Source organism: Aotus nancymaae, unplaced genomic scaffold (genome assembly GCF_030222135.1).
Source record: "Aotus nancymaae isolate 86718 unplaced genomic scaffold, 86718_ANA_hifiasm-v0.15.2.pri h1tg000010l, whole genome shotgun sequence".
Classification (NCBI taxonomy): Eukaryota; Metazoa; Chordata; class Mammalia; order Primates; family Aotidae; genus Aotus; species Aotus nancymaae.
The window spans coordinates 27,133,376-27,157,989 of record NW_026988421.1 but is presented as its reverse complement, the minus strand read 5'-3'; the positions used below and the strand labels follow the sequence as shown (position 1 = coordinate 27,157,989).

The 24,614-nt window shown below is 50.9% G+C and overlaps 2 protein-coding genes and 1 long non-coding RNA gene across 3 annotated transcripts in view; 1 reads left to right on the top strand and 2 right to left on the bottom strand.

Annotated features, from left to right (window-relative positions):
* Positions 1–1,824: 1,824 nt before the first annotated feature.
* On the bottom strand, positions 1,825–8,315 carry CALHM3 (calcium homeostasis modulator 3). Its single transcript, XM_012439312.2, has 3 exons — positions 8,029–8,315; positions 4,815–5,070; positions 1,825–2,316 (listed from the first exon to the last, which is right to left on the bottom strand). Exons 1-3 carry the CDS (start codon positions 8,313–8,315, stop codon positions 1,825–1,827), a joined length of 1,035 nt encoding a protein of 344 aa, XP_012294735.1.
* Positions 8,316–8,863: 548 nt separating this feature from the next.
* The window catches only part of LOC110568726 (uncharacterized), a 36,681-nt gene continuing 20,930 nt past the window's right edge, over positions 8,864–24,614 (bottom strand). The window contains exons 2-3 of the long non-coding RNA XR_002478935.2: positions 22,993–23,167; positions 8,864–9,253 (exon numbers count right to left, since the gene is read on the bottom strand). This is a non-coding gene — a long non-coding RNA (uncharacterized LOC110568726). The remainder of the gene's footprint in view (positions 9,254–22,992; positions 23,168–24,614) is intronic.
* Positions 22,133–24,614, top strand: part of NEURL1 (neuralized E3 ubiquitin protein ligase 1) — a 100,666-nt gene continuing 98,184 nt past the window's right edge. The window contains exon 1 of the mRNA XM_012439468.3: positions 22,133–22,900. Within this exon, the coding sequence (XP_012294891.2) occupies positions 22,816–22,900 (85 nt within the window). The 5' untranslated portion in view covers positions 22,133–22,815. The remainder of the gene's footprint in view (positions 22,901–24,614) is intronic.

Sequence of the window (24,614 nt, the reverse complement as noted above, 5' to 3'; positions counted from 1 at the left end):
TGCCAGAGATAGAGTGGCAGTTTTTTTGTTTTGTTTTGTTTTTGAGACAGTTTCACTCTTGCTGCCCAGGCTGGAGTGCAGAGGCACGATCTGGGCTCACTGCAACCTCTGCCTCCCGGGTTCAAGCTATTCTCCTGCTTCAGCCTCCTGAGTAGCTGGGATTATAGGTGCCCAACACCACGCCTGGCTAATTTTTATACTTTTAGTAGAGATGGGGTTTCACCATATTGGCCAGGCTGATCTCGAACTCGTGACCTCAGGTTGATCCACCTGCCTTGGCTTCCCAAAGTGCAGGGATTATAGGCGTGAGCCACCGTGCCCAGCCTGGAGTGGCAGTTTTTCCAGCAGATCTAACACCGGCATTTCAGGGGTTTTTGCCCCTGAGCTAGACCCCACAACCATACTTTGCTCTGAGGAAATCCTCACCAGGGTGCCAACCCTCTTGCTAAGGGCAGCAGTAGATACCCCTGGAATGTCTAGGGGAGGGGGTTGTCTTAGGAAGAAGCATTGCTGAGCTCAGGGCTCAGGCTAGCGGTGGGGCCAGGGGTGCCTGGAAGGTGAGGGAGAAGCCTCTGCCCCCGATGCAGGGGAGTGGAGCTGCTGAGAGGAGCTGCATCTTGAAGGAGGTGGGCCCAGGTGGGGCTGCTCGGGTTTGGTTGGCTAGAATTGGTGGGGCCTGGGAAGGCAGGAGGTGGGAGGGTCAGTCCCTTGACATTCAACACAGAAAAATCCCTCAATAGGAAACTATAAGATTCATCTGTAGTAGCCAGCAAGAGGCACTAACTAGTGGTTTCAAGAGGAACTCCACTAGCAGAGCTTGCTAGAACTTAGACTATGAGAAGAACCTTGGTGGAGCTGCTAGAAACCGCAGAGAATTAAAGACAATTACACAGGCTGGGCCAGTGGCTCACACCTGTAATCCCAGCACTTTGGGAGGCTGAGGTGGGTGGATCACCTGAGGTCAGGAGTTTGAGACCAGCCTGGCCAACACGGTGAAACCCTGTCTCTATTAAAAACACAAAAATGAGCTGGGCGTGGTGGTGTACGCCTGTAATCCCAGCTACTCAGGAGACTGAGGCAGAAGAATCACTTGAATCTGGGAGGTGGAGGTTGCCATTGCACTCCAGCCTGGGTGACAGATCAAAACTTCATCGCAAAAAAAAAAAAAAAAAGACAATTACACAAACAAATGAAACTATTTAACTATTTAGGCAGCAGACTAAGGTAGTAGCTCAGAGCGAGAGCCAGCCCTCCTGGGATGAAATTCCAGTTCTTACTCGGGTGACCCTGGGCACCTTAACCTCAATTTTCTCTTCCAAAAAAATGGGTTAATCATCATACCTATTTTATTAGGTTATTGTGAGGATTAAATGAGTTAATATAGGTAGAGAAATTAGAACAATGCCTGGCACCATAGCAAGCACAACATATGCATATACTGCTATTATTATCATTGTTATTATTTAGAATTGACATCTAGAGCCCAGACCCCTGGCAGATATGTATTTAGATTCTTGCTACTCAAAGTTTGGTCCACTGACCAAAAGCACATCAGTATCTCCTGGGAGCTTGTTTAAACGGAGGAATCTCAGACTCAGTCCTGGCTGCACCGAGTCTGAACCTGTATTTAACAAGGACCTCGGTGAACCGAGTCCACATTAAAGTCTGTGAAGCACCTGGAGGCCACACCAGGCAGAGATTGGGCTGCTTTAAAAAGGAGGCCAACAAGACTTAGGCTGCCTTGCTGTGGGTCCCCACGGCCTGGGAAGACCCCAGCGCGGCATTTCACCTGGGAACACTGCAGCTTCTAGCCTGGCCGGGAACCTACACGTCGGTGTGCTGGGAGAGCCTGGTGCCCAGTGCCAAGGTAGGGGCGCGGTGGCTAAGGCCACCCCCCCAGAGCCCAAGAGATGCAGCGAGGTCCAGCGGCGGCTTGCTGGAGTACCAGGTGCTCAGGAGGCGGTCCACCTGCTCCCGGCTGGAGATTGCACGCAGATGGGCCTTCCCGCTGCCACTGTCCAGGTCTTCTGGGGGCTCAGGCACTGCGCAGGGCTCAGGGCTCCTGCCTGCAGGGTGGCGGCGCAGCCCCCGCACCTGCAGCTCATTCTGCATGCTGGCGAAGAAGTGCAGCACGCAGCGGTGCGCGAAGTCCCGCGCATGCTCACAGCAGGTCTCGTCGAAGAGCTTCTGCTCCAGGTCGACGTAGTTGCTCCAGTATCTGCGCTGCAGGAAGACTGTCTGGTCGAAGAAGGGCCTCAGGCAGCGGGCCAGGAAGGCCACGATGATCAGCAGCAGGGTGACACTCCAGCCAATGGCCTGCAGGGTAGGGAGGCCCGAGGTTAGGTGTGGGTGGGGCCTAATCCTAAAAATATCTATTATGAATGAGCATATGAATGTTGCATGTTTGACCATGTCTACATAATAATATTCTGCATTTTCCAATGGATTCAAATACTCCTTAGAGAATTTGACTGCAGCATATCACTCCAAACATCATAGTTCATTAATCAGAGTATTGAATGAAATGGGAGCAAATAATGGGCACAAAGAAAATTAATGTGATCATCAGATTACATGTCCTCTTTTGTATCCCTGTAACCTTGTAAATTGAATCAACTCTTAGAGCATCTGCTACTTGAGGAATTGTCCTGTATAGTGTGGCAAAGGTATTCCAAAGTCCCTCCTTTTACATTTCCCATCCATCTTTCCTCAAATCTATCCACTTTCCTATTCAGTCATCATCCTGCCAACTATCCTCCATCCATCCATCTATCCTCCCTTCCATTCATTCTCTCATCCTTTCATCCATTCACCCATTCAATCATCTCTCCACCCATCCAATCATCTATCCTCTTGTCTGACTGTAAATCTGTCATCTTCCCATCCATTCAACCTCCTAACTATCCTTTCATCTGTCCATCATCCATCCTTCTCTTCTCCCATCCATTCATGCTGCCATATGCTCCTCCTTCCTTCCCTTGATCTATCTACGCATCCACCCCCTCATCCAACCATTCATCATCCATCTTCTCATAATTTTATTTATTTATTTTATTTTTTGAGATGGAATCTGGCTCTGTTGCCCAGGCTGGAGTGCAATGGTGCGATTCGGCTCACTGTAACCTCCGCCTCCCGGGTTCAAGCGATTCTCCTGCCTCAGCCTCCCGAGTAGCTGGGACTACAGGTGCATGCCACCATGCCCAACACATTTTTGTATTTTCAGTAAAGATGAGGTTTTACCATGTTGGCCAGGCTGGTCTTGAACTCCTGACCTCATGTGATTCACCCACCTCGGCCTCCCAAAGTGCTGGAATTATAGGCATGAGCCACCATGCTAGGTCCCTCTCATCTTTTTCATCCAGTCCCTTGTCATCCTTGTGGGTGCTTTTCTGTCTATCTTCTCATCTAGGCATCCACTGTGCTATATTTTATGGCAGGCCTTGTCCTAGGAACTGGGGGCTCAGTCTTTGCTGTCACAGAGCTCATACCTTAGTGGAGGAAATAGATAATTAAATAGGTGATGACTGGGTACGTGTCATAGAGAAGGAGTCCGGAGGAGGGACACCCAAGTTGACCTTGAGGGCCAAGACTGACGGATGAATGACAATGGCACACAGTATGAACAGAGGACAGTGTTCCAAGCCAGGAGTGAGAAAAACTGGAAGCAGTTCTCTAAAGCTGGAGCCCACACCCGGCAGACTCCTCTTCCTCCTCTTCACCTTCCAAAGCCATAGTCTCTTCAAGGCCTAGTTTGAGACCTGGGCACTTATGTGGACCTGGAGCAGGGAAGTCACGCCGCTAAACCACAGGGACATATCTGAATCCTTATCATTTACAGAAGTGATTTCCATGATTTATAAAGCTCTCTCATTTGGCATCTCACAGGACTCACCCCCATCAGCAAATTTAAGGTGAGTAAAACCAAACAACTTGCTAAACTTTACATGACTGATAACTTACAGCTGAGTCAGGATTCAAACCCTGGTCTCACTGCAAATCCCATGCTCTTTCCACTGAATTAGGGAAAGCCTAGAGTGTTGAAGTCTGCAGGGATTATCAAGATGGGGGAGATCAAGCTCCCCTGTATTTTGCATGAGAAACAGGTTCAGAGGGGTAGTCCTGTGGCCAAGGTTACAGTCTGAGCTGGAATCAAGAGCATCCTGCACCCTGGTCCTCCCTCCACCGCACCGTTGGCCAGTTCATGAGCCTGTCAGACTCCCCAAGGGGCAGGGGCTATGTCTTTATTATCTATAGCCCTGGTGGTGCTCCGTGTGTAGTGGGTTCACATACATACTTTTTGGTGGACACAGCCCAGTGCTGGGGCTCTGGGAGCAGTGATGGTGGAATCTGGAGTCTGGGCTGGGAGTAGAGCTGGGGTTTGTCCCCCAGGATAATAGAGTTGGTGCCTTCTGGGAAGACTGGCATCTGGAAAGGACCTACATTGTTGGAAGTTGGTTAAGAGGAATAATGAAATTCCGTCAGATCCCTGCTCTGCCTCCTATAAGCTGTGTGACTTTGGCCTTATGAACTAAATTCTCAGAGCCTGCTTCCTCACCTGGAGAATAGGATGATAATTTTTTTCCCAAATTAAATGAAATAGTACATATAAAATGCTCACTGCAATGCCTGGCACACAAATGCTCAACAAGTGGAGATTAGTATTATTTCTCACGGGTGGGAAGAAGGTGTGCAGTGCCTACTGGAGGTGGGCTGAGCCCATCATCTGTCATTCCTCATCACCCGCAACCCCACCCCAGAACCAATGCAGGGGATTGGTGAGGGTGCAAGGGCGAGGGGAGGATCACCCCAGTTACCTGTGACAGGCACCGCAGGTAACGAGACACCGCCTTCCGAGCAGGGCTATCCCTGACCAGCTCGTCCTCCTTGCAGGGAACCTTGGCCAGGAAGAGCTGTACCTGACTGGGGGTCATGTTGGCAAAGTCCAGAAACTTCTCAGGGTCCACAGAGCTGCTGAAGGCACACACAAAGCACTTCCCATCAAGGAGGGCCAGCAGGATCCAGACCAGGGGGGCGGCCAGCGCCCTCTGCAGCACAGAGGAGCACATGTACCTGGGAGCGGAGGAAGGAAGGTGTCACAGGGAGCAGCCCGAAGTCAGCTGCAGCAGGGCGGCTATAGGGGGAATGCAAGGATGGACTGTTGGGAAGTCCCAGGTGGGGTTACATCAGGCTGCAGCTCCCAGTGTAGAGTTCTCAGCAACTGAAGGCAGGGAGGAAGGAGGGCTGGGGGCCCTGGGATCCCCAGGGCTGTTGCACTGAGGAGTTGGTATTCCTCCTGTCCTAGGCCTTGCAGCAGACACTGCTGTTGCCCTGTCCATGCCTGAGGCATCTGTGGCTTTGGTGGCTTGTTCTATTCACCTCCTACCTCAAGCACCTGCATTGTTCTGCCCCCAGGGCTTTGGAGGATTTTTTGCTCCAGAGAGGGATAGGCTGAAAGCATTCAAAAGTTACCTCCCAAATCAATCTTCAACCCCAAACGGACAAAGCCTTGTGGATAAATATTCCAGTTTCTTAAATCCTCAGTGGGACAATTCTGAGGTGTGTTCTATGCATGCTCTGAGGGGGACCCCTGAGGGATTGAGCCCCAGTTGCCCACTCATTATCACATTCTTCCCAGAGCCTGCTTTTGGAGGAGAGCCTAAGCTAAGACAGCTCTGCCCGGTAACCCTCCAAAGGCAGCACCTCTAACACCTCTACCCACAAGGCATCCCAGGAGCCCACCCTCCGACTGGCCTCAGGCATATTTTTTGACCAACTCTGCCCCTGCCTGTAGAGTGACCTTGATGGGGTGTTGGCCACAGGACAGGAGCCCAGTGGAGCTGTGCCAACTGGACCTCTGAGGAAAAGCCAAGGACACACCCAGTGCCTGAGACCCACCCTGCACAGCTGAACTGCAGGAAGATGTGATCCCCAGAACACAGAACAGAGGCTCAGGCTGCACCGGGTGCAGATGTTGTTTCTGCCTTGGATTGTACACAAAACCTCTAATGGTGGCCAGGTGCCGTGCCTCACACCTGTAATCCCAGCACTTTGGGAGGCCAAGGCAGGTAGATCACCTGAGGTCATGAGTTTGAGATCATCCTGGCTAATATGGTGAAAACACTTGCTCTACTAAAAATACAAAAATTAGCCGGGCATGGTGGCAGGCACCTGCAATCCCAGCTACTCAGGAGGCTAAGGCAGGAGAATTGCTTGAACCCAGGAGGCGGAGGTTGCAGTGAGTTGAAATCACACCACCACACTCAAGTCTGGTTGACAGAGCAAGACTCTATCTCAAAAAACAAACAAACAAACAAAACAAACAAAACTCCAATGGTGTGTGCCAGGTGTGTGTGCATGACCTACCCACCAGTGTGAGCTATAAATATGTTCTAGGCAGTGGTGGCTTTAGCATTTTCTTTTCTCTTCCTTTTTTTTTTTTTTCCAGGGAGTCTTGCTCTGTCACCCAGGCTGGAGTGCAGTGGCACTATCTTGGCTCACTGTAACCTCCACCTCCTGGGTTCAATCGATTCTCTTTCCTCAGCCTCCTGAGAAGCTGGGACTACAGGTGCCCACCACCACGCCTGGCTAATTTTTTGTACTTCTTAGTAGAGATGGGGTTTCACCATCTTGGCCAGGCTGGTCTTGAACTCCTGACCTTAGGTGATCCACTCACCTCGGCCTCCCAAAGTGCTGGGATTACAGGCATGAACCACTGTGCCTGGCCTTGACTTTAGTATTTTCTATGGACGGCAACATGGTTAGAAGATGCACCTGGACACTCGTTATGAAGTTACATTAGATATATTTGAGAACACCTCTACTGTCCATATCAGAGAATGCGGGAGAGGAGGAGATGGTGTGTGAGCGGAAGCCCACCAAGCCCTCCTGTCACTGCCTGCAGATATAGAGCACTTAAAGATTTTTTCTAAAACAGGAAGGGCAGCTGTTCCATCTTGGCCTGTTCAGTCAGCCCGGGTTTGAATCTGAGCAATGACACTTCCTGGCTGTGGGAGCTTGGTCGAGTTACTTAAATTCTCTGTGACTCAAGTTCCTCATCCTTAAAAATGGGTCCAAGGTGCAGCTTGAGAACTCAGGTAAAATTCAGAGAGGCCGTGCACTCAAAGCTCTTAGCACCGAGCTTGGCCCTTCGTGAGTGTCCGATGAATTGTTCAATTCCAACTGACTCTGCTACAGAGCGCCATGCATGTGCTAGGCTCTGGGGACATAGCATGCAGTAGGTAAGGTCCTCTCCCTAGGGAGCTTACAAGAGGGATGCAGCCTTTTTTTTTGAGACGGAGTTTCGCTCTTGTTGCCCAGGCTGAAGTGCAGTGATCTCGGCTCACTGCAACTTCTGCCTCTAGGGTTCAAGCAATTCTCATGCCTCAGCTTCCCAAGTAGCTGGGATTACAGGCATATGCCACTATGCCTGGCTAATTTTTGTAATTTTAGTAGAGATGGGGTTTTGCCATGTTAGCCAGGATGTTCTTGAACTCCTGACCAGGTGATCTACCCGCCTCAGCCTCCCAAAGTGCTGGGATTACAGGCGTGAGCCACCATGTCCAGCCCCCTTTTCTCTTATTAATCTGCCTTTTGTCAGTTGATTTTCAGCAGAACTTCAGAGGGCAAAGAGGAAGTTTTCCCGCAGCCCCTCAGCGGCCTGGGTAATCGGGAATCCTGTGTCATGTCTATGTTTACAGCACTGGCCATGGAAAGGTGACAAATGATAGGAACAGAAATAAGTTTCCAGAATGAAAACTGGCAAGTGGGTCTCTGTGAGCCGATAATTCCTAGTTGTGGGAAGGAGGGGGCATACCTGGCAGTACCTGTAGGGAGAGTGAAGAATCCCCTGATAATGGGGATGGCTGGGGTTTGGGGGTGCATCTGGCAGTGCCTGTGGGGTGACTGGAGAACCCCTGACCATGTTCACATGGAATGATTGGGGTTTGGGGGTGCACTTGGCAGTGCCTGTGGGGTGGCTGGGGAGCCCCTGGCAAAGCCCATGGGTCACCGAGTGGTGTGGGAACGCACCTGATGATGCCCGGGTCCTTCCTCCGGTGCCCTGAGGGCCGGTGCCACTCCTCAACCATCACCACAGACTGCCGGTTGGCGAGGAGGCCACAGAGAAACAGGGCGAGTGGGGGTGTGAGCAGCAGGCCCAGGCCGTAGAGTGCATTGTAGCGTGCCAGGCAGGGACAGTTGAAGTCGAAGGAGGAGTACAGCTTGACAGTGACTGCAGCCAGCAGCAGGCAGATGCCATTCATCACCGACTCTGAGCTCGACTGGAAGTGCTGGAAGAGCATGCGGAATTTATCCATGGCTCCAGCCTGGGTGGGTGGGTGGCTGTCGGGCGGGCACAGTGAGGCTCTGGCCACCTTCCTGGTGTCTGCTGTGCTGGGATGAGCCTGGGATCTGCAAGCGGTTCTCTCTCTTCTTCCAAGGGCCTGAGGGGCCAAGGAGGAAGCAGTGCCCAGGCCCCAGCCCAGGCTCCGAGTCCAGCCGGGCACTTAAGGCAAGGACAGGCTCTCTCCACAAAGTCTCCCCTTCCCTGGTGCCACTCCCCTCCTCTTTGAGGGAATGAGTCACCCTCTGTGACCAGCAGCCCGAAGCACCTCTAGGCAAATGAGCTCTGCCCTGTAACTCCATTCCTCCTAGCCCATTTCTCTTTGCTTTAGGGTCTGGATGCTCAGGCCTGAAAGCTGCTGGGGCTTCCCTCAGGAGATGGGCAAATTCTGGGTGTGTTGAGGCAAAGATGCTGATGGAACCAAAGTCTATTTTCTGGTCTTGATCAAAAACATGACTTTGAACTTGTCTCGGAGGCATAATAAAACAACAACAGCAGCAACAAAAGAATATGACGACTCAGTCAGCCCAGGGAGATTTCATGTTGGCTTTCAGGCTGGGAGGAGCCAGAAGGGGCACCTATTCCTGCTGAAGGCTTCTTGGAAGAGGAGACCCTTGAGAAGAGTCTTCAACTATGTTTCAGGATTTGCCATGAAAGGGGTGGCGGAAGGGGATGGCCTCCCTGGGAGGCGTGCTAATCACTGTGCATTAACCACTGGGTGCCATGGGAGAGGCTGCTCAAGTGCCATGCCCCACCCGCTTGGGTTTCCCCCGCTTCTACCATGTGAGGGGTATGCATGTGAAACCACTGACTCTTCTCTTAACTCTCCTGACGTCACCAGGTCTCTTCTTGTGTCTCAGTTCCAGCCTCTCTGAAGGATGACAGCCTAGGTATTTGAGGGACCCCTGAAACCTGGAAAATGATTTTTTTTTTTTGAGACAGAGTCTTGCTCTGTCGCCCAGACTGGACTGCAGTGGCACTATCTTGGTTCACTACAACCTCTGCCTCCTGGATTCAAGTGATTCTCCTGCCTCGGCCTCCCGAGTAGCTGGGACTACAGGCGCGCACCACCATGCCCAGCTAATTTTTGTATTTTTAGTAGAGACGAGGTTTCACCATGTTGGCCAGGCTGATCTCTATCCCTTGCCCCCGTGATCTGCCCACCTCGATCTCCCAAAGTGCTGGGATTACAGATGTAAGCCACCATGCCCGGCCGCAAAATGAATTTTGTAAAGGTCACTTAGCCTGTAAGTCAGATCATCCCAAATAAGTCCTGCAAATTTCACGACCACCAGTGTGGTCTGTACTTCTGATGAAGACAGAAAGAAACCTGGGTCTTATTATTATTATTATTTGAGACTGAGCCTTGCTCTGTCATGCAGGTTAGAGTGCAGTGGCATGATCTTGGTTCACTGCAACCTCCACCTCCCGGGTTCAAGTGATTCTCCTGCCTCAGTCTCCCAAGAAGCTGGGATTATAGGTGCCCACCACCACATTCAGCTAATTTTTGTATTTTTAGTAGAGACGGGGGTTTTGCCATGTTGGTCAGGGTGGCCTTGAACTCCTGACCTCAGGTGATCCACCTGCCTTGGCTTTCCAAAGTGCTGGGATTACAGGCATGAGCCACTGAGCTTGGCCACTCATTATTTTTATTTTACATATTTATATGTTACTCTGGGTCCTCTGAGACAGATTTCCCTGTGTGAGGGAAATGAGGAGGGACAGGAGAAGACGGGGAGAGCCACCAGCAGCCCTGCGAGTCTGATTCTGAGCGGAGGAGAGGGCAGGACAGGGGTGAGAAACCCTTCAAGCCAGGAGGACAATCACCACCACATTTTTAGTTGGGTACAGTCCCAGAGGGGCTGTCTGAGGTCATATAGCCTAGTGGGAACAGAGCTAGGGAGGAAGCTGGGATCCTCTGTCTGTGCCTTTCAGCTTTAGTCACCCACTGGGCTGCTGACCAGAAAAGGGACTGTCCTGGCCCAAGGCCAGGCTTCTTGACCCTGAACCAGCAGGGCGGGTGTGGAGCAGGTGGGAAGCAAACTGGGCTTCCATTCTAGTCCCCTCAATCCCATTCTAGTCTCAGGGAGGGATAGAGTGCCCTGAGGGGCCCCAACCACTTTAACCTTGGGAGTCTCTGAAAAAGAGTAGACAATGCTGGCCTGGCGCAGTGGTTCATGCCTGTAATCTCAGCACTTTGGGAGGTGGAGGCGGGCAGATCACAAGGTCAAGAGATTGAGACCATCCCGGCCAACATGGTGAAACCCAGTCTCTACTAAAAATACAAAAATTAGCTGGGCGTGGTGGCGCATGCATGTAGTCCCAGCTACTCTGGAGGCTGAGGCAGGAGAATTCCTTGAACCTGGGAGTCGGAGGTTGCAGTGAGCCATGATCGCTCCATTGTACTTTAGCCTGGGCGACAGAGTAAGACTCAGTCTCAAAAGAGAAAAAAAAAAAAAAAGAATAGACAATGCTTCTGGGAGAAAACTGGGTCAAAGGCTCTCCAGGCCAACCTTTTCACAGCTCTTGCCTCTGAGAAGTAAGACAGAGTTCCCTGGTCAGCCTGGGTCCCTGGAGCCCTGCAGGGAAACGGGTGCTGAGTGACTGCAGCGGGGCTGAGTCACTGCAGTATTTACAGGAAATACTTCAGCAAAGAAACAGGCCAGAAAGAAGCCCACCACAAAAGGAATATTATCTCTCAAAGAGAGGGGATGCCTTTAAAAAAAAAAAAGTCTCTATTTTCTGAGTGGTCTACTTTTATAATAGTAGACATAATAAATCATTATTATAATCATGATAATGATTTTTAACAATTTCCAGTAAAAATCGTAAAATATTTTTTGTTTGTTTGTTTTTTGAGATGGAGTTTCACTCTTGTTGCCCAGGCTGGAGTGCAATGGCAGTGATCTTGGCTCACTGCAACCTTCACCTCCTGGGTTCAAGGGATTCTCCTGTCTCAGACTCCCAAAGTGCTGGGATTACAGGCATGAGCCACCACGCTCGGCCAAAATATTTGTATTGGAAAAACATAAAAAAATAAAGGACAAGGCAAAAAGGAGAATCCCATTTTGTTGCCTGGAGCCTGGCCCTGCTGAACTAGGAGAGGAAGAAATGGAGTAATAAATGGAGAAAGACTTATTTTATTCACACATATGGAAAGATATTAAATTGCAGATCTGGCCGGGTGTGGTGGCTCACACCTATAATCCCAGCACTTTGGGAGGCCAAGGCAGGCAGATTTCTGGAGCTCAGGAGTTCGAGACCAGCCTGACCAAAACATGACAAAACCCGGTATCTACTAAAAATACAAAAAATTGTACTAGCTTCTTGGGTGGCTGAGGCACGAGAATTACTTGAACCCAGGAGGCGGAGGCTGTGGTGAGCCCAGATCACTGCTCTCCAGCCTGGATAACAAAGAAAGACTTAAAAAATTTTCACATTTTTCTTTTCTTTCTTTTTCTTTTTTTTTTTGAGAGAGAGTTTTGCTCTTGTAGCCCAGGCTAGAGTGCAATGGTGCGATCTTGGCTCACTGCAACCTCCACCTCCCGGGTTCAAGCGATTCTCCTGCCTTGGCCTCTCAAGTAGCTGGGATTTCAGGCATGCACCACCACGCCTGGCTAATTTTATATATATATATATATATATATATATATATATATATATTTTTTTTTTTTTTTGAGACAGAGTTTTGCTCGTTACCCAGGCTGGAGTGCAATGGCGCGATCTCGGCTCACCGCAATCTCCGCCTCCTGGGTTCAAGCAATTCTCCCGCCTCAGCCTCCTGAGTAGCTGGAATTACAGGCATGCGCCACCATGCCCAGCTAATTTTTTGTATTTTTAGTAGAGATGGGGTTTCACCATGTTGACCAGGATGGTCTCGATCTCTTGACCTCGTGATCCACCTGCCTCGGCCTCCCAAAGTGCTGGGATTACAGGCGTGAGCCACCGTGCCCGGCCTTAATTTTATATTTTTAGTAGAGTCGGGGTTTCTGGATGTTGGTCAGGCGGGTCTCGAACTCCTGACCTCAGGTGATCCGCCTGCCTCGGCTTCCTAAAGTGCTGGGATTACAGGCATGAGCCACCGCATCTGGCCTACATTTTTCTTTTTAATAATGATGATTTAAATCTTTTTTTTAAAACCAGTTGTAAATATGTGTTAATTTGCAATTGGAAGATCTTTATAGAATAAATCTTTGGTTTCTTTCTTCGTGTTGTTTTCTTTTCAAATTGAAGTTTTGCAGATATATTCTTGGCAGTCTTCCAGATTTTTTTTTTATCTTTGCAAAGGAGTCTCGATATTATTTGAGAAACACTGGTTTCACCATTCTTGGCATTCCTGTTATCGAGAGGGTTTTTAGGACTAGATGCCCCCTACTGGAGAAACTCATTGTATGTGATGTGTGAGAGATGTGTCTATATACCTGTGTACACATGTGTGTACACTTGTATGTGTAGGTGTGTAGCGCATGTGTACATATTTGGTGTGTGTATGCATGTGTGTTTTCATAAATATGGGTATGGTCGTCTTCCTGCTTTGTATATGGTGAGCATGCTCTCCCCTGACAGTTCTTTCGCTCCTTTTTCCTCCACAGGGAAGGCATTGAATGTGTGTTCTGCTTCTCAGGACTGGGAGACTATGGTTCCGTGTGTCTAGCAGAGTGCAGTGCCCTTTCTGTCTCTTGGTGGCCTGATTCTCCGCTTCCCTGAGGACACAGGCCTTTGAGGGGTCCTGGCAGACCTGGGGAAAGCATTGTGGCACTTCTGTGGGCCCCACTCTGGTGACTCTACAGAGCCACGTAGCCCTAAGGGAAGACAGAGGCTGAAAATGAAATGAGGCCATCTAACAGATGGCGCTGGAACCACTGGAGAGCCATTAAGGAGCAATCTTTACTTCATGCCAAAATAAACTCCACAGGGTTCAAAGATTCAACATAAAAATTAAAGTCATACAAATTCTACAGGAAAACATATATGAATTTATTCATTATCGGAGGCTAAGGAAGGTCTTTTTGGACAGACCCCAGAATTTAGTAGCCGTGGAGAAGAAGATGGACAAAGTAGGAGTCATAAAAATTAGAAGCTTCTATGGGCAAAAATACCAATGAGCAAAATAAAAATAACAAACGGAAGGAAGGGTATTTGTCACACATAGGCCACACAAAGGCCTCTTTCCCTTAATTTGCAGAAGGCTCATATAAATCAACAAAAAAGATGAACAATCCTGTAGGAAAATGGGTAAAGGATTTGAACAGACTATTCAAAAAAAAAAAAAAAGAGAGAGCGCGAGACAAATGACCAAACATCCTGCAAAAATTCTTTTTTGCTCTTGTTGCGCAGGCTGGAGTGCATGGAGTGCAATGGCACAATCTCGGCTCACTGTAACCTCCACCTTCCAGGTTCAAGCGATTCTCCTGCCTCAGCCTCCTGAATAGCTGGGATTACAGGCATGTGTCACCACGCCCAGCTAATTTTGTATTTTTAGTAGCCATGGGGTTTCTCCCTGTTGGTCAGGCTCGTTTGAAACTCCCCATCTCAGGTGATCCACCCGCTTCAGTCTTCCAAAGTGCTGGGATTATAGGCGTGAGCTACCAAGCCCGGCCACATCCTGCAAAAATTCATTTTTTTTTTTTTTTGAGATGGAGTTTCGCTCTTGTTACCCAGGCTGGAATGCAATGGCGCGATCTCGGCTCACCGCAACCTCCGCCTCCTGGGTTCAGGCAATTCTCCTGCCTCAGCCTCCTGAGTAGCTGGGATTACAGGCACGCGCCACCATGTCCAGCTGCTTTTTTGTATTTTTAGTAGAGACGGGTTTTCACCATGTTGACCAGGATGGTCTTGATCTCTTGACCTCGTGATCCACCCAACTCGGCCTCCCGAAGTGCTGGGATTACAGGCGTGAGCCACCGCACCCGGCCCAAAAATTCGTAATTAAATAAGAAACGAAACCACCAGTTGTCTTTAAAAATTGCCAAGTCGTTAGCAACTGAAAGATTGCTGCATGTTGGTGAGGCTTAAGGAAATAGCTACTTTTGTACATCTATGGTTAGAGTAAGAATTGGTAGTTTTTTTTGTAGAACAGTTTGGCAATATATTTAAAGCAAAAATTTAAATACACATACCCTTTGACTTCGTAATTACAAAGTCTGAATTCATCCCATGGGTAGATTTGCAGAAGTATCCAAGATAAACAAACAAGAATGTTCATTATCGCTCTTTTAATGACAAGCAAACTGGAAAGAACCTAAATTTCATCAACAGGGGACTGTTCAAATAGAGTATGACACAGCCATAAAATGGGATCCATGCAGCCATTAAAAGAATGAAGCAGGCCGGGCGTGGTCTCCTCTGCTGCTGGAAACCCCACCTAGGATGAAAGGTGAAAAGTGGCCTCAGAGAAGTGCACGTGCTCAGAGGGAACATCTCAGTGATTGAAGAGGGGGCTAGTTTTCTCAGGAGCATATTTTCTTTACCATGAAGTAGCTAATGGAAACTATAAGGATATATGTTTCATCAGCAAAACTCTTTTCATTTTGAAAGAGGAAAAGGCTTGGCGCGGTGGCTCACGCCTCTAATCCCAGCACTTTGGGAGGCCGATGTGGGCGGATCATGAGGTCAGGAGATTGAGAACATCCTGGCTAACACAGTGAAACCCTGTCTCTATTAAAAATACAAAAAATTAGCCAAGTGTGGTGGCACGTGCCTGTAGTCCCAGCTACTCAGGAGGCTGGGGCAGGAGAACTGCTTGAACCCGGGAGGCAGAGGTTGCAGAGAGCCGAGATTGCACCACTGGGTGACAAAGTGAGACTTCATTTAAAAAAAAAAGAAAGAAAAGAGCAATCTGTAAACATTTATTTATTTTTTTAAATGTATGTTTGTTTGTTTTGAGACAGGGTCTCACTTGCCTAAGCTGGAGTGCCGTGGCACCATCCCTGCTTGATGCAGCCTCAACCTCCTCAGACTCAGGTGATCCTCCCACCTCAGCCTCCAAAATAGCTGGGACTACAGATGTGCACCACTACGCCTGGCTCATTTTTATATTTCTTTGGTAAAGATGAGGTCTCACTATGTTGCCCAGGCTGGTATTGAACTCCTGGGCTCGAGCGATTTGCCCACTTCAGCCTCCCAAAGTTCTGAGATTACAGGCGTGAGCCACCGCACCTGGCCTCGGCCTCATAAACATTTTTAAGGTGTTTTGATTGGCTTGAGGGCTCTCCAAAAACGTTTGTCAGTGACAAAGGGGATTCTAATGGAGTTCTAGTGTCGCCTAGTGGTAGCTGGAGGGAGGAACTGCGGGGAGAGGAAGGGAGAGGCGGGACACACAATAGGACTGCTCTTTCGGCAGAGGGAAAACCACCAGCTATGCTCCCTGGGAAGAGAGCCACCCTCCCCTGGGAGCACCCTTGGGTGTGCCTCTGGGACTGCTCTGGGGAAGGGTGCCTGGAAGGGAGATGTCACACTGCCAGCAGCAATTGGAGAAGTGTCTGCTGCCTGTCGTGGGTCTCACGCTGAAGGCATTTAGTGTGATTTAACACTGCTGGCTTCTTGGAGAGGTGCCTCCTGACTCCTATTTGTCTTTCAACTTTGGCCATGAAGGAGTGTTACATTTTTATGTGGTCATATTTATCATACTTTTCTTTTATGATTCTCTGGTCTTTGTAACATTCTTGGAAGGGCCTCCCTGCCAAGTAAAGGCCATTTAAAACATCTATGAGAGAAAAGAGGATGCTGGGCGTACTGCAGCCATTTCCAGCAGCTTTCTTCGATTTTATTGTTCTTTTACCCTGTTTTGTGTTAATCAGTAGCTGTGTGCTCCCTGGTTAACTTCAGAAAGCTGAGCGGAAGCCACCAGGCATCTTCGGTGTCCTCAAGCAGGAGGGGGCTGGTTCAGGAACTCAGTGAGGAGGCCTCCCCTACCACAGGGGTCTCCCTCAGGCTGGGGACGTGAAGGGATTCCAGCTTGGTGCGGCCACAGTATCATGGGAATCTGGACTCAGAGAGTCCTAGAGCTTTGCCTCCATGCCTCAACTGTCAGCTCCTAGGCAAGTGACTTAGCTTCCCCAAGTCTTGGCATTTTTATTTGTAAAATAGGAATAATACTAGTAATAATAACAAGAACAAAAACAGTACCTACCTCACAGGGTTGTTTTCAGACTTAAATGAACTAATGCATCGAAGTGCTTAGACCAGGGCCTGGGACATATGAGCAAATGCTTCATAAATGTCACCTGTCACAATTATCTGAGCAAGTGGCCCTGGGATAGAGCCATTGATGCTGGACTTTGAAGTCAGTACACAAATTTCTCAGATGGAGACACACTGTCCTGTTTCTAACATTGGCATTTTCTCTTTTTTTTTTTCTGAGATGGAGTCTCACTGTGTTGTCCAGGCTGGAGTGCAGTGGTGTGATCTCAGCCCACTGCAACCTCCGCCTCCCAGGTTCAAGTGATTCTCTTGCCTCACCCTCCCAAGTAGCTGGTACTACAGGCATGAGCTACTGCACCTAGCTAATTTTTCCTATTTTTAGTAGAGACAGGGTTTTGCCATGTTGACTAGGCTGGTCTCAAACTTCTGACCTTAGGTGATCTGCCAAAGCGCTGAGGTTACAAGCGTGAGTCACTGCGCCCTGCCAACATCGGGCATTTTCCTTTCTGCTTCATGGAGGAACCTCCTTCTGTCCTTCCAGATGCAAACTTCAGAATGCTTGGCCTCAGGTCTGGATTTTTTCTGTGGGTACTGTAGGTACTTAAGCCTATGAACTCTTAAAGCATCTGCTTGGGATCAGAAAAAAACATTACTGTCCTCAAGTTATGAAAGGAAAACTTCAAAACCAAAATTAATAAGTGTTCACTTAAATGCCTGTGTTGTATCAATGTCATTAATTACTAAATGTAGTACTCATAAACATTTCATTATATTTGAAGACAATCATAGTTTTTTTCTCACTTGGCAAGACATCCAACACATGCACGACTGTTTAGAAATAAAACCAGTTGTAAATTCAATGACTCCCTTGTCGTCCAGTGATTCCAAAAGCCAAATTTGTAAAAATCCTTTCAAAATGTTTACTGCAAGAAAATTATGTTTAACGTGGAATGTGGTATATTTTAGCACATTTGGCCTGATGGGGTTGGGCTCCAAAATAAGAGTTTGGGGGTCTATGAAGACCTCACAATTGATCCTGGATTCAGGGGCCACCTCCCAGGGGCAAGTTTGTCTGTGGAGCAGAGGAAGGATCTGGGATCCTCCCTTGCTACCTCCTTGCACAGTCACCTCTTCCAATAAGGTTAGCCCTGCTTGGGTGGCAGCCAGTACTGGCCTGGTCCCCATGGGGTGTCCAGCTTTCCCTGAGAAAGCCGGTAGGCCTTCTCGAAACACCATCCTCACAACTAGAACACGTGACCATGTGGAGCAGTTCCCTAGGTGTGATCAGTAAATGACCTGATCAGATTCTGCTCAATCTAAATCTCTTGGGGTGAGGTCTGGGAATTTGCATTTTAGTAACTTTCTCCCCCTCTCCCCAAGGCCTCATAGATGATTCTGATGCACATCTAAGTTTGAGAATTATTAGTCTAGAGCATGTGTGTACTCCAGGAGAAGGGCAAGATGATCCATTTTTCAATCTCATTAGTCTATTTGGTGTATGTTTTATAATATACACAATGTGAATGCAGTAGGGTATATATAGAAATTGTAAATAAAGAAATACACATAATTAGTGTACATGCTTTAAAAATTTATTATTGCTAAGGGTGCATGATCAAAAAGGTTTAAAGCTCAGAGCAACCTGCCCAGCCCAACTATGTGATCAGACCTACTGTATGTTCGGCTCTGAACCTGGGCCTGGGAGGTGGGGAACTGGAACTGGCATGCACAAAAGCAGAGGACAGGCTGCCCCATGGTGCCAGCAAGGAAACTGCACCTCGCTCGGTGCCAGGCACACAGGTAGTGCTCAATAAGTGGTCACTGGGCAATGAGTGAAGCTGAATCCCAAAAATACCTGGGAATAAGATGGCATAGGGCCCATTCCATGCTAGCATGGGCAGCACAGACTTCCATCCTTCAGAGGGAGGGCCTGACAGCTTAATCCATTCATTTTTTAATTCATTGATTCATTTGGTAACTAGTTATTGAGCATACACTAAGCATCAGGCACAGGCACTCAGGGATCTACCCCTCCAACTTGTCCCCCGACTCCTTGAAGTTCAGGCAGGACACCACCTCCTCCCCCCACAGCTTTTCTGATAGTGTGATTAACTATGGGCTGGTGGCTGGGTGGACATGGTGACACATGCCTATAATCCCAGTGCTTTGGGAGGCCTAGTTGAGATCTGAAGCCAGGAGTTCAAGACCAGCCTGAGCAACAAACTGAGACCTCATCTCTTAAAAAACATAAACAGGGTCAGGCGTGGTGGCTCATGCCTGTAATCCCAGCACTTTGGGAGGCTGAGGAGGGCGGATCACTTGAAGTCAGGAGTTCAAGACCAGCCTGGCCAACAATTAAAAATACAAAAATTGGCCAGACGTGGTGATGGTGTGTGCCTATAGTCTTATAGTCTCAAATACTCAGGAAGCTGAGGCTGAGGCTGGAAAACTGCTTGACCCCAGGAGGCAGAGGTTGTAAGATTGCAGTGAGCCAAGATCGTGCCACTGCACTCCCACTGGGCAAGACTCTGTCTTAAAAAAACAAAAGAAACCAGCCAGAAGAGAGCAACAGGGAAGGAAGGGAAGGTGGGAGCTGAGCTGCTGTTGAAGGAAGCTTCCCCAGATCCCTGCCCGGGGCCTCCCTGTCCTGCGTGCCTGTGTGTGCACTCACAACACTACGCATGCACATACAAGGACTCAGGTGTTCGCAGAAGTGAACATGTATGCACTGACACCCACTCTGTCAGGCACTGCTGGCAGAATCCACACTGCTGGGGGTGGGTGGGTGTTGCCACGGTGACTAGTGCTGGAACACCACCTTGTGGGTATTGATAGCTTCCCCCAGCCCAGTCTCCCTGGCAGGGTCCTTCTCCCTCTTCCCTTCTAGGATGGGGCTGGGAAGGGTCCTCTGGATCAGAGCCACCACCCAGCCTGCCCCCCACCTCATGTTTCCCAGCAGCTGCCTTGGGGAAGGATGGCAGGAAGGCCTCCGGGTTCTGCCCAAGGTCTGGGGGTATGGAGAGTGCTGGTCTTCTTTGACCCTCTGAGCTGGGTCTACCCCAAGTCCCTGTCAGGGAAGAGTTTCTGGGGCACAGGACTCCTCAGAAGGGTTGCACTCAGCTTCTCTGGGTCCTGTGCAGCCACATCAACCTCCTCTAGGTCCCTTCCTGGCCAGAGACCCAGTTGACACTACCAGTGGTGTCCTCTGTTCCAGTACAGAGCTCCCTGAAGGACTAGGGTGGAAGCTGGGGTCAGGGGGGTGCCTAGGGGGTGAAATGTAAGAGGCCCTCATTCCCAGGCTCATGCAAGTGCAAGGTTGGTATCTGCATGAACTTGGGAGTGAGCACCTCCTTCAGTTTTGCACCAGGGATGCCTTGGCTGCCTCATCCTATCTCAGCCCTGTTGATCCTCCCATCAGCTCCTCAACCCTCAGTTCCCTGCCTTTGTCCCTGATGCCTCTCACCTTCCTTTAGGACTCCCTGGAATCAGCCTGCTCTGAGCTGCAGAACCGGGGCTGCCTCTGGACTCAGGTGAGTGCCTACCTCTGGCCCTCACTTCCCTCCTTCCCTTTGACCTTCTTTTTCTCTCCCCTGCTTTGCCCATAGCCCCAGGTCTAGGCCATGTGGGGCCTGTAATATCCCCTCGCTGGGCAAGGTGGTTCATGCCTGTAATCCCAGCACTTTGGGAGGCCGAGGCGGGTGGATTACCTGAGGTCAGGAGTTTGAGAAATCCTGGCCGTGCTCTACCTTTGGGGCCTCATCCCCTCCCCCATTCCTTTGCCCACGCTGGGCTTCTCTGGAGCCACTGTCTGTAAATCCTAGCAAGGCCCTTGTACTTCACACACACTCCAGGGGAATGAGTCGCAACTATGGAGAGTCCTCATATTTGTTCTAACTTGTGAAAGGCCTGATCCTAGTGGCCACTGACAGTGACTTCATTGCAGGAGATTTCAGGGGCAATATAAGTGTGTGTGCTTATATAGGAGTGAGTGTGTGATAGTGTAGTAGTGTGTGTGCACATGTGTGTGTGTTGCCATTCAGAGCCCACGGATTTCTGACGCATGAGTCATTAGCTGGGAGTGAGCTTTGGGAAGATACTGCCCATAAATAAGACAACCATCCCCGACCTGCTGTGGCCATCTGCAGCTGCTTGCACACGTGATCCTGGGCATCCGGGAGGCTGGAGGCTGGGGTCGGGTCTGTCTTTCCCTCCAGATCCCAGAGAGAGGGCGGCTGTCACAGATATTTGTAGCTTGCTTGGAGTTCCAGACATTTAAGGGTGTGATGCCTGGAATGGGGATGGAGAGAGGAGAGCAGGAGAGGGAAATAAAGGGCGGTTCAGGAGGCTCTGCTCCCAAGGATCTCAGTGGAGTCTCCCGGCCCGCAGTGGGAAGCACGCATTCCACAATTATTTTCTGAGAATCTGTGATGTGCCAGGCACTCCCCCAGGGGGTAGGGACACCCTGGTGAACATGACTGACCTGTGCTCTCCCCTCACAGAGCTCATGCTCTAGCAGGGGAGGCAGGAGATAAACAAGGAGGAAAGGCTACTTGTAAACGAATTCCATATACAAGCTATGAAGAAAATAAAATGCAATATCATGGAAAGTGACTGAGAGTGGAGGGGGTTCTTTAGTTGGGACAGTCAGGGAAGGTCAGGACATGAATTCTGCCTAGATAACAAGGACCCGCCAAATGGAGACTCGGGGAAGAGACTTCTATTATAGAAAAGATAAATGTGACTCCCCCTGCTCACCCATGTCTTCACTGGACTCTGGACCACGGTTGCTGAAGGCAGATCAGGGAGCTAGAGATGACTTAGGGGAGCAGGAAGGCTGATTCCCTGGGGGAAAGCTTGGAATATCTTCCATCCCTGATAGACCAGGAGAGATGCCCCAGGTGCAGGCAGAAGAATGATTTCCCTTTCGCTTCCTGTAGGATTCTTGGTGCAGTGCTAAGCTACAGGAATGCGCTGGCCACATGAGCAGGGCACTTGCAGAAGCCCCCTTCCTCCAGGAAGCCTCCTTTGACTGCCATAGGCCGCAGAGGCTCCTCTCCCCCACCTTTTACAGCTGATAGAACCACTCATTTCAGAGCTGGTGGTCTTCTGATGATCTGTCCCGGAGATCTATTCCCTCAGCTTGGCCAGAGCCCCAGGCTTGTGGGTCTGGTCCGTGCGAATTCAAAGGCCCCCAGTGGCATCCGTGCAGCAGGGAGACTGCCCGGGGTTCCTGCTCTGAACCCTTGCCCTAACGCCCCTACTCAGGCTGACAGCCGGGGTCAGGTGCCGGGGTCCGAATCTCAATTTCCTTTATTCAAGCATCCGCTCCCTCGTTGACGTGTTTCCCTGAGCTCTCCACTGTGCGCCAGGTCGGGTACCTGGGGCTAGGGAAACCGAACGTTAGCGCTGGCTCGCCCGCCTCCGCATCCGGGAGCTTGGCGTTCTCGCGGCCCTGCTCCCCTTGTTTTCAAGTGCAAGTTCCACGGTTCCGTGCTGGGAAGAAGGCCAGCCCCGGGGGCCGCCATCCTCGCCTGAGGTCTTCGACCCGCGCCGCGTCCTGGCGCCTTCGCGCCGCCGATAACTTGCAGCTACGGGAACGCGGCGCGTCCCGGGGCCACATCTGGCCAAGCAGGCGCGCGCGTGTCACTAAGACGCTCATTCACAGGCGCAGCTGTCACCATAACAACCGGAGAGAGGGAATCCTGGCGACGGCCGGGGCGGGGGGCGGGGGCGGCGGTCGCGGGAGGGACCCGGCCCGGCCGGGAGCGCGGCGGTCGGGGGACACCAGCCGCGGTGGGAGCGTCCAGCACGCCCCGCGAGAACGCCGAGCCCCGCTCCATGCACACCCGCGGGCGGGAGGGCGCCACGCACGTCGCCGCCGCGGCCGTCCCTGCTGGGCGGTGACAGAGCTTGCCTCGGAGACGCCGAGAGCCCGCGTCGGGGGCCCTGACTCTATGGCCCGGGGGGAGCGCGCCGGACCCGCCGCGCCGCCCACCCTCAGCCGGAACCCGAGCGCCCCCGGGAGGAAGCCGGGAGCCTCGGGCGCCCCCGGCCCCGGCCCAGGGGCCTGCCAGTGGCCCCCGCTCCCGCCGCGGGGCATGGGAGGCAGGTAGCCCGCTCGCGCCAGGGCATTCACGGCGGGCGGGACCCGCCAAGGACCGCAAAGTCCTGAAGAGGAAGCAGAGGAGCGGCCTTCCCGCCCCCGGCCGCAGCCCCAGCAGGGCCCTCCCCCGGCGGCGCGCACCGGCGCGCGCACACTCGCACACCGCACCTCCGCTCCGGCCCGGCCTCGCCCCGACCTGTGAGCGCCGAACACCCTGGGGCCGGATGCCATGGGTAACAACTTCTCCAGTATCCCCTCGCTGCCCCGAGGAAACCAGAGCCGCGCGCCGCGAGGCCACCCCCAGAACCTCAAAGGTAGGCTCCCCGGCCGGCCGGGCGCAGCTGGAGGACTGAGGCGCAGGTGGAGGGCCAGGGAGGTGTGGTTGGGGAGCACTGACAGACGACACCTGTTGTGCGTGTCTGGAGGCCGGGGCTGCACGTCTGGCGGTGGAGAGGGCTGGGGGTGGGGGGCAGTCGGTGGCGATGATGATGGAGGATGGCGTCCCGCGGGGTCTGCGCAGTTCTGTCTGCTAGCGCTGGCAACGTCACTGGAGTCCCCTCAGGCCGTGGTGCTAGGCGAGCCTGAAGAGGTGGGGAAGGACGTTTGCCAGGTCGATAGGGGAGTGGGGAGTGAGGAGGGAAGCTCAGGTCGTCCGACTGAGCTTCTCCAGGGAGCCACCTCGGTCTCCTTTCCATCGATCTAGGGCTGGGGAGACCAGGCTGGGAGCACTAGTTGCATTTCCAATGGGAGGGTTTTCAGAATTCAGGATGGGCTTACAGCAGCCTGGAAAAAAGGGTCCGAGCTGCTGGTTCCTGGGGTCCTTGCAGCCGTTGGCTTTTTGCATCCATTGAATTAGTTTGATTTCTGGTTTTCCTAGAGACCAGATATCCAGTCAAGAGCCCTAGAAAAGAGGGGCTGGGAGCCTTGAAACAGAGGGACATTTATTTACCAGGAATGGCTTTGCTTTCTACCCTTGCCCCCCAGATCCACTCAGCACCTTCAGGGTGGCCCTAGGCCCAGTCTCCCAGTTCCCAGCCCGCCATTCTTGTCTTGGAGCTTCCTATGCTGCCTCTGACCTTTGGGAGACACTGCTGGGTCCTCCCGGGCCCTCAGACCCTACTAAATTCCCTCAAGAAGGTGCTTTTCTTTCACCCTCAGAACCAGCGGCAGTTGTCCTGGGCATGATGGCTGAAAGCCAGGAAGGGAAGCACTTGGGCTTTCACAAAGGACACCCTACTTCCTCAGCCCCTCAAGTTATGAGAAGGATAATAATAGGGCCCTTTAACACAAGGCATCGAACTTTCACAAACACATTTTCAGTGAGCATGAACACTGCCTGGGGTAGTCAGCAGAGCAGAGCTAATCATACTATACCCATTTTACAGATGAGGAGAACCAAGGCTCGCTTTAGGCTCCCAAAGCCAGCCAGACCTCGGTGCTGTGTGCTAGGCTGTAGACCCCTATCTTTTGAGTTGGAATTCTGTCTTTTTTAACTTTTAAGACCAGGGAAGAGGAGGAGAGACGGGAGCATTGTCCTGCATTGGAATACTCTAGCTCTTTCAGAACTTCAGCTCTCTCTTGGCTCAGGAAAATCAATGGATTTGTTGTGTCTTTTTGGAAATTAATATGGCAATACATGTCAAGATGCTTTAAAAATATCAATTTGTTGGCCGGGTGCGGGGGCTCACGCCTGTAATCCCAGTACCTTGGGAGGCTGAGGCAGGTGGATCACTTGAGGTCAGGAGTTCCAGTCCAGCCTGGCCAACATGGCAAAACTCTGTCTCTACTAAAAATACAAAAATTAGCCAGGGATGGTGGCGCGTGCCTATGATCCCAGCTACTTGGAAGGCAGAGGCAGGAGAATCCCTTGAACCTGGGAGGTGGAGGTTGCAGTGAGCCGAGATCGTGCCACTGCACTCCAGCCTGGGCAACAGAGTGAGACTCTGTCTCAAAAAAAAAAAAAAAAATCAATTTGTTGACCTTGTAATTCTACCTAGAGGAATTGATCCGAAATAAGTGGAAATGCAG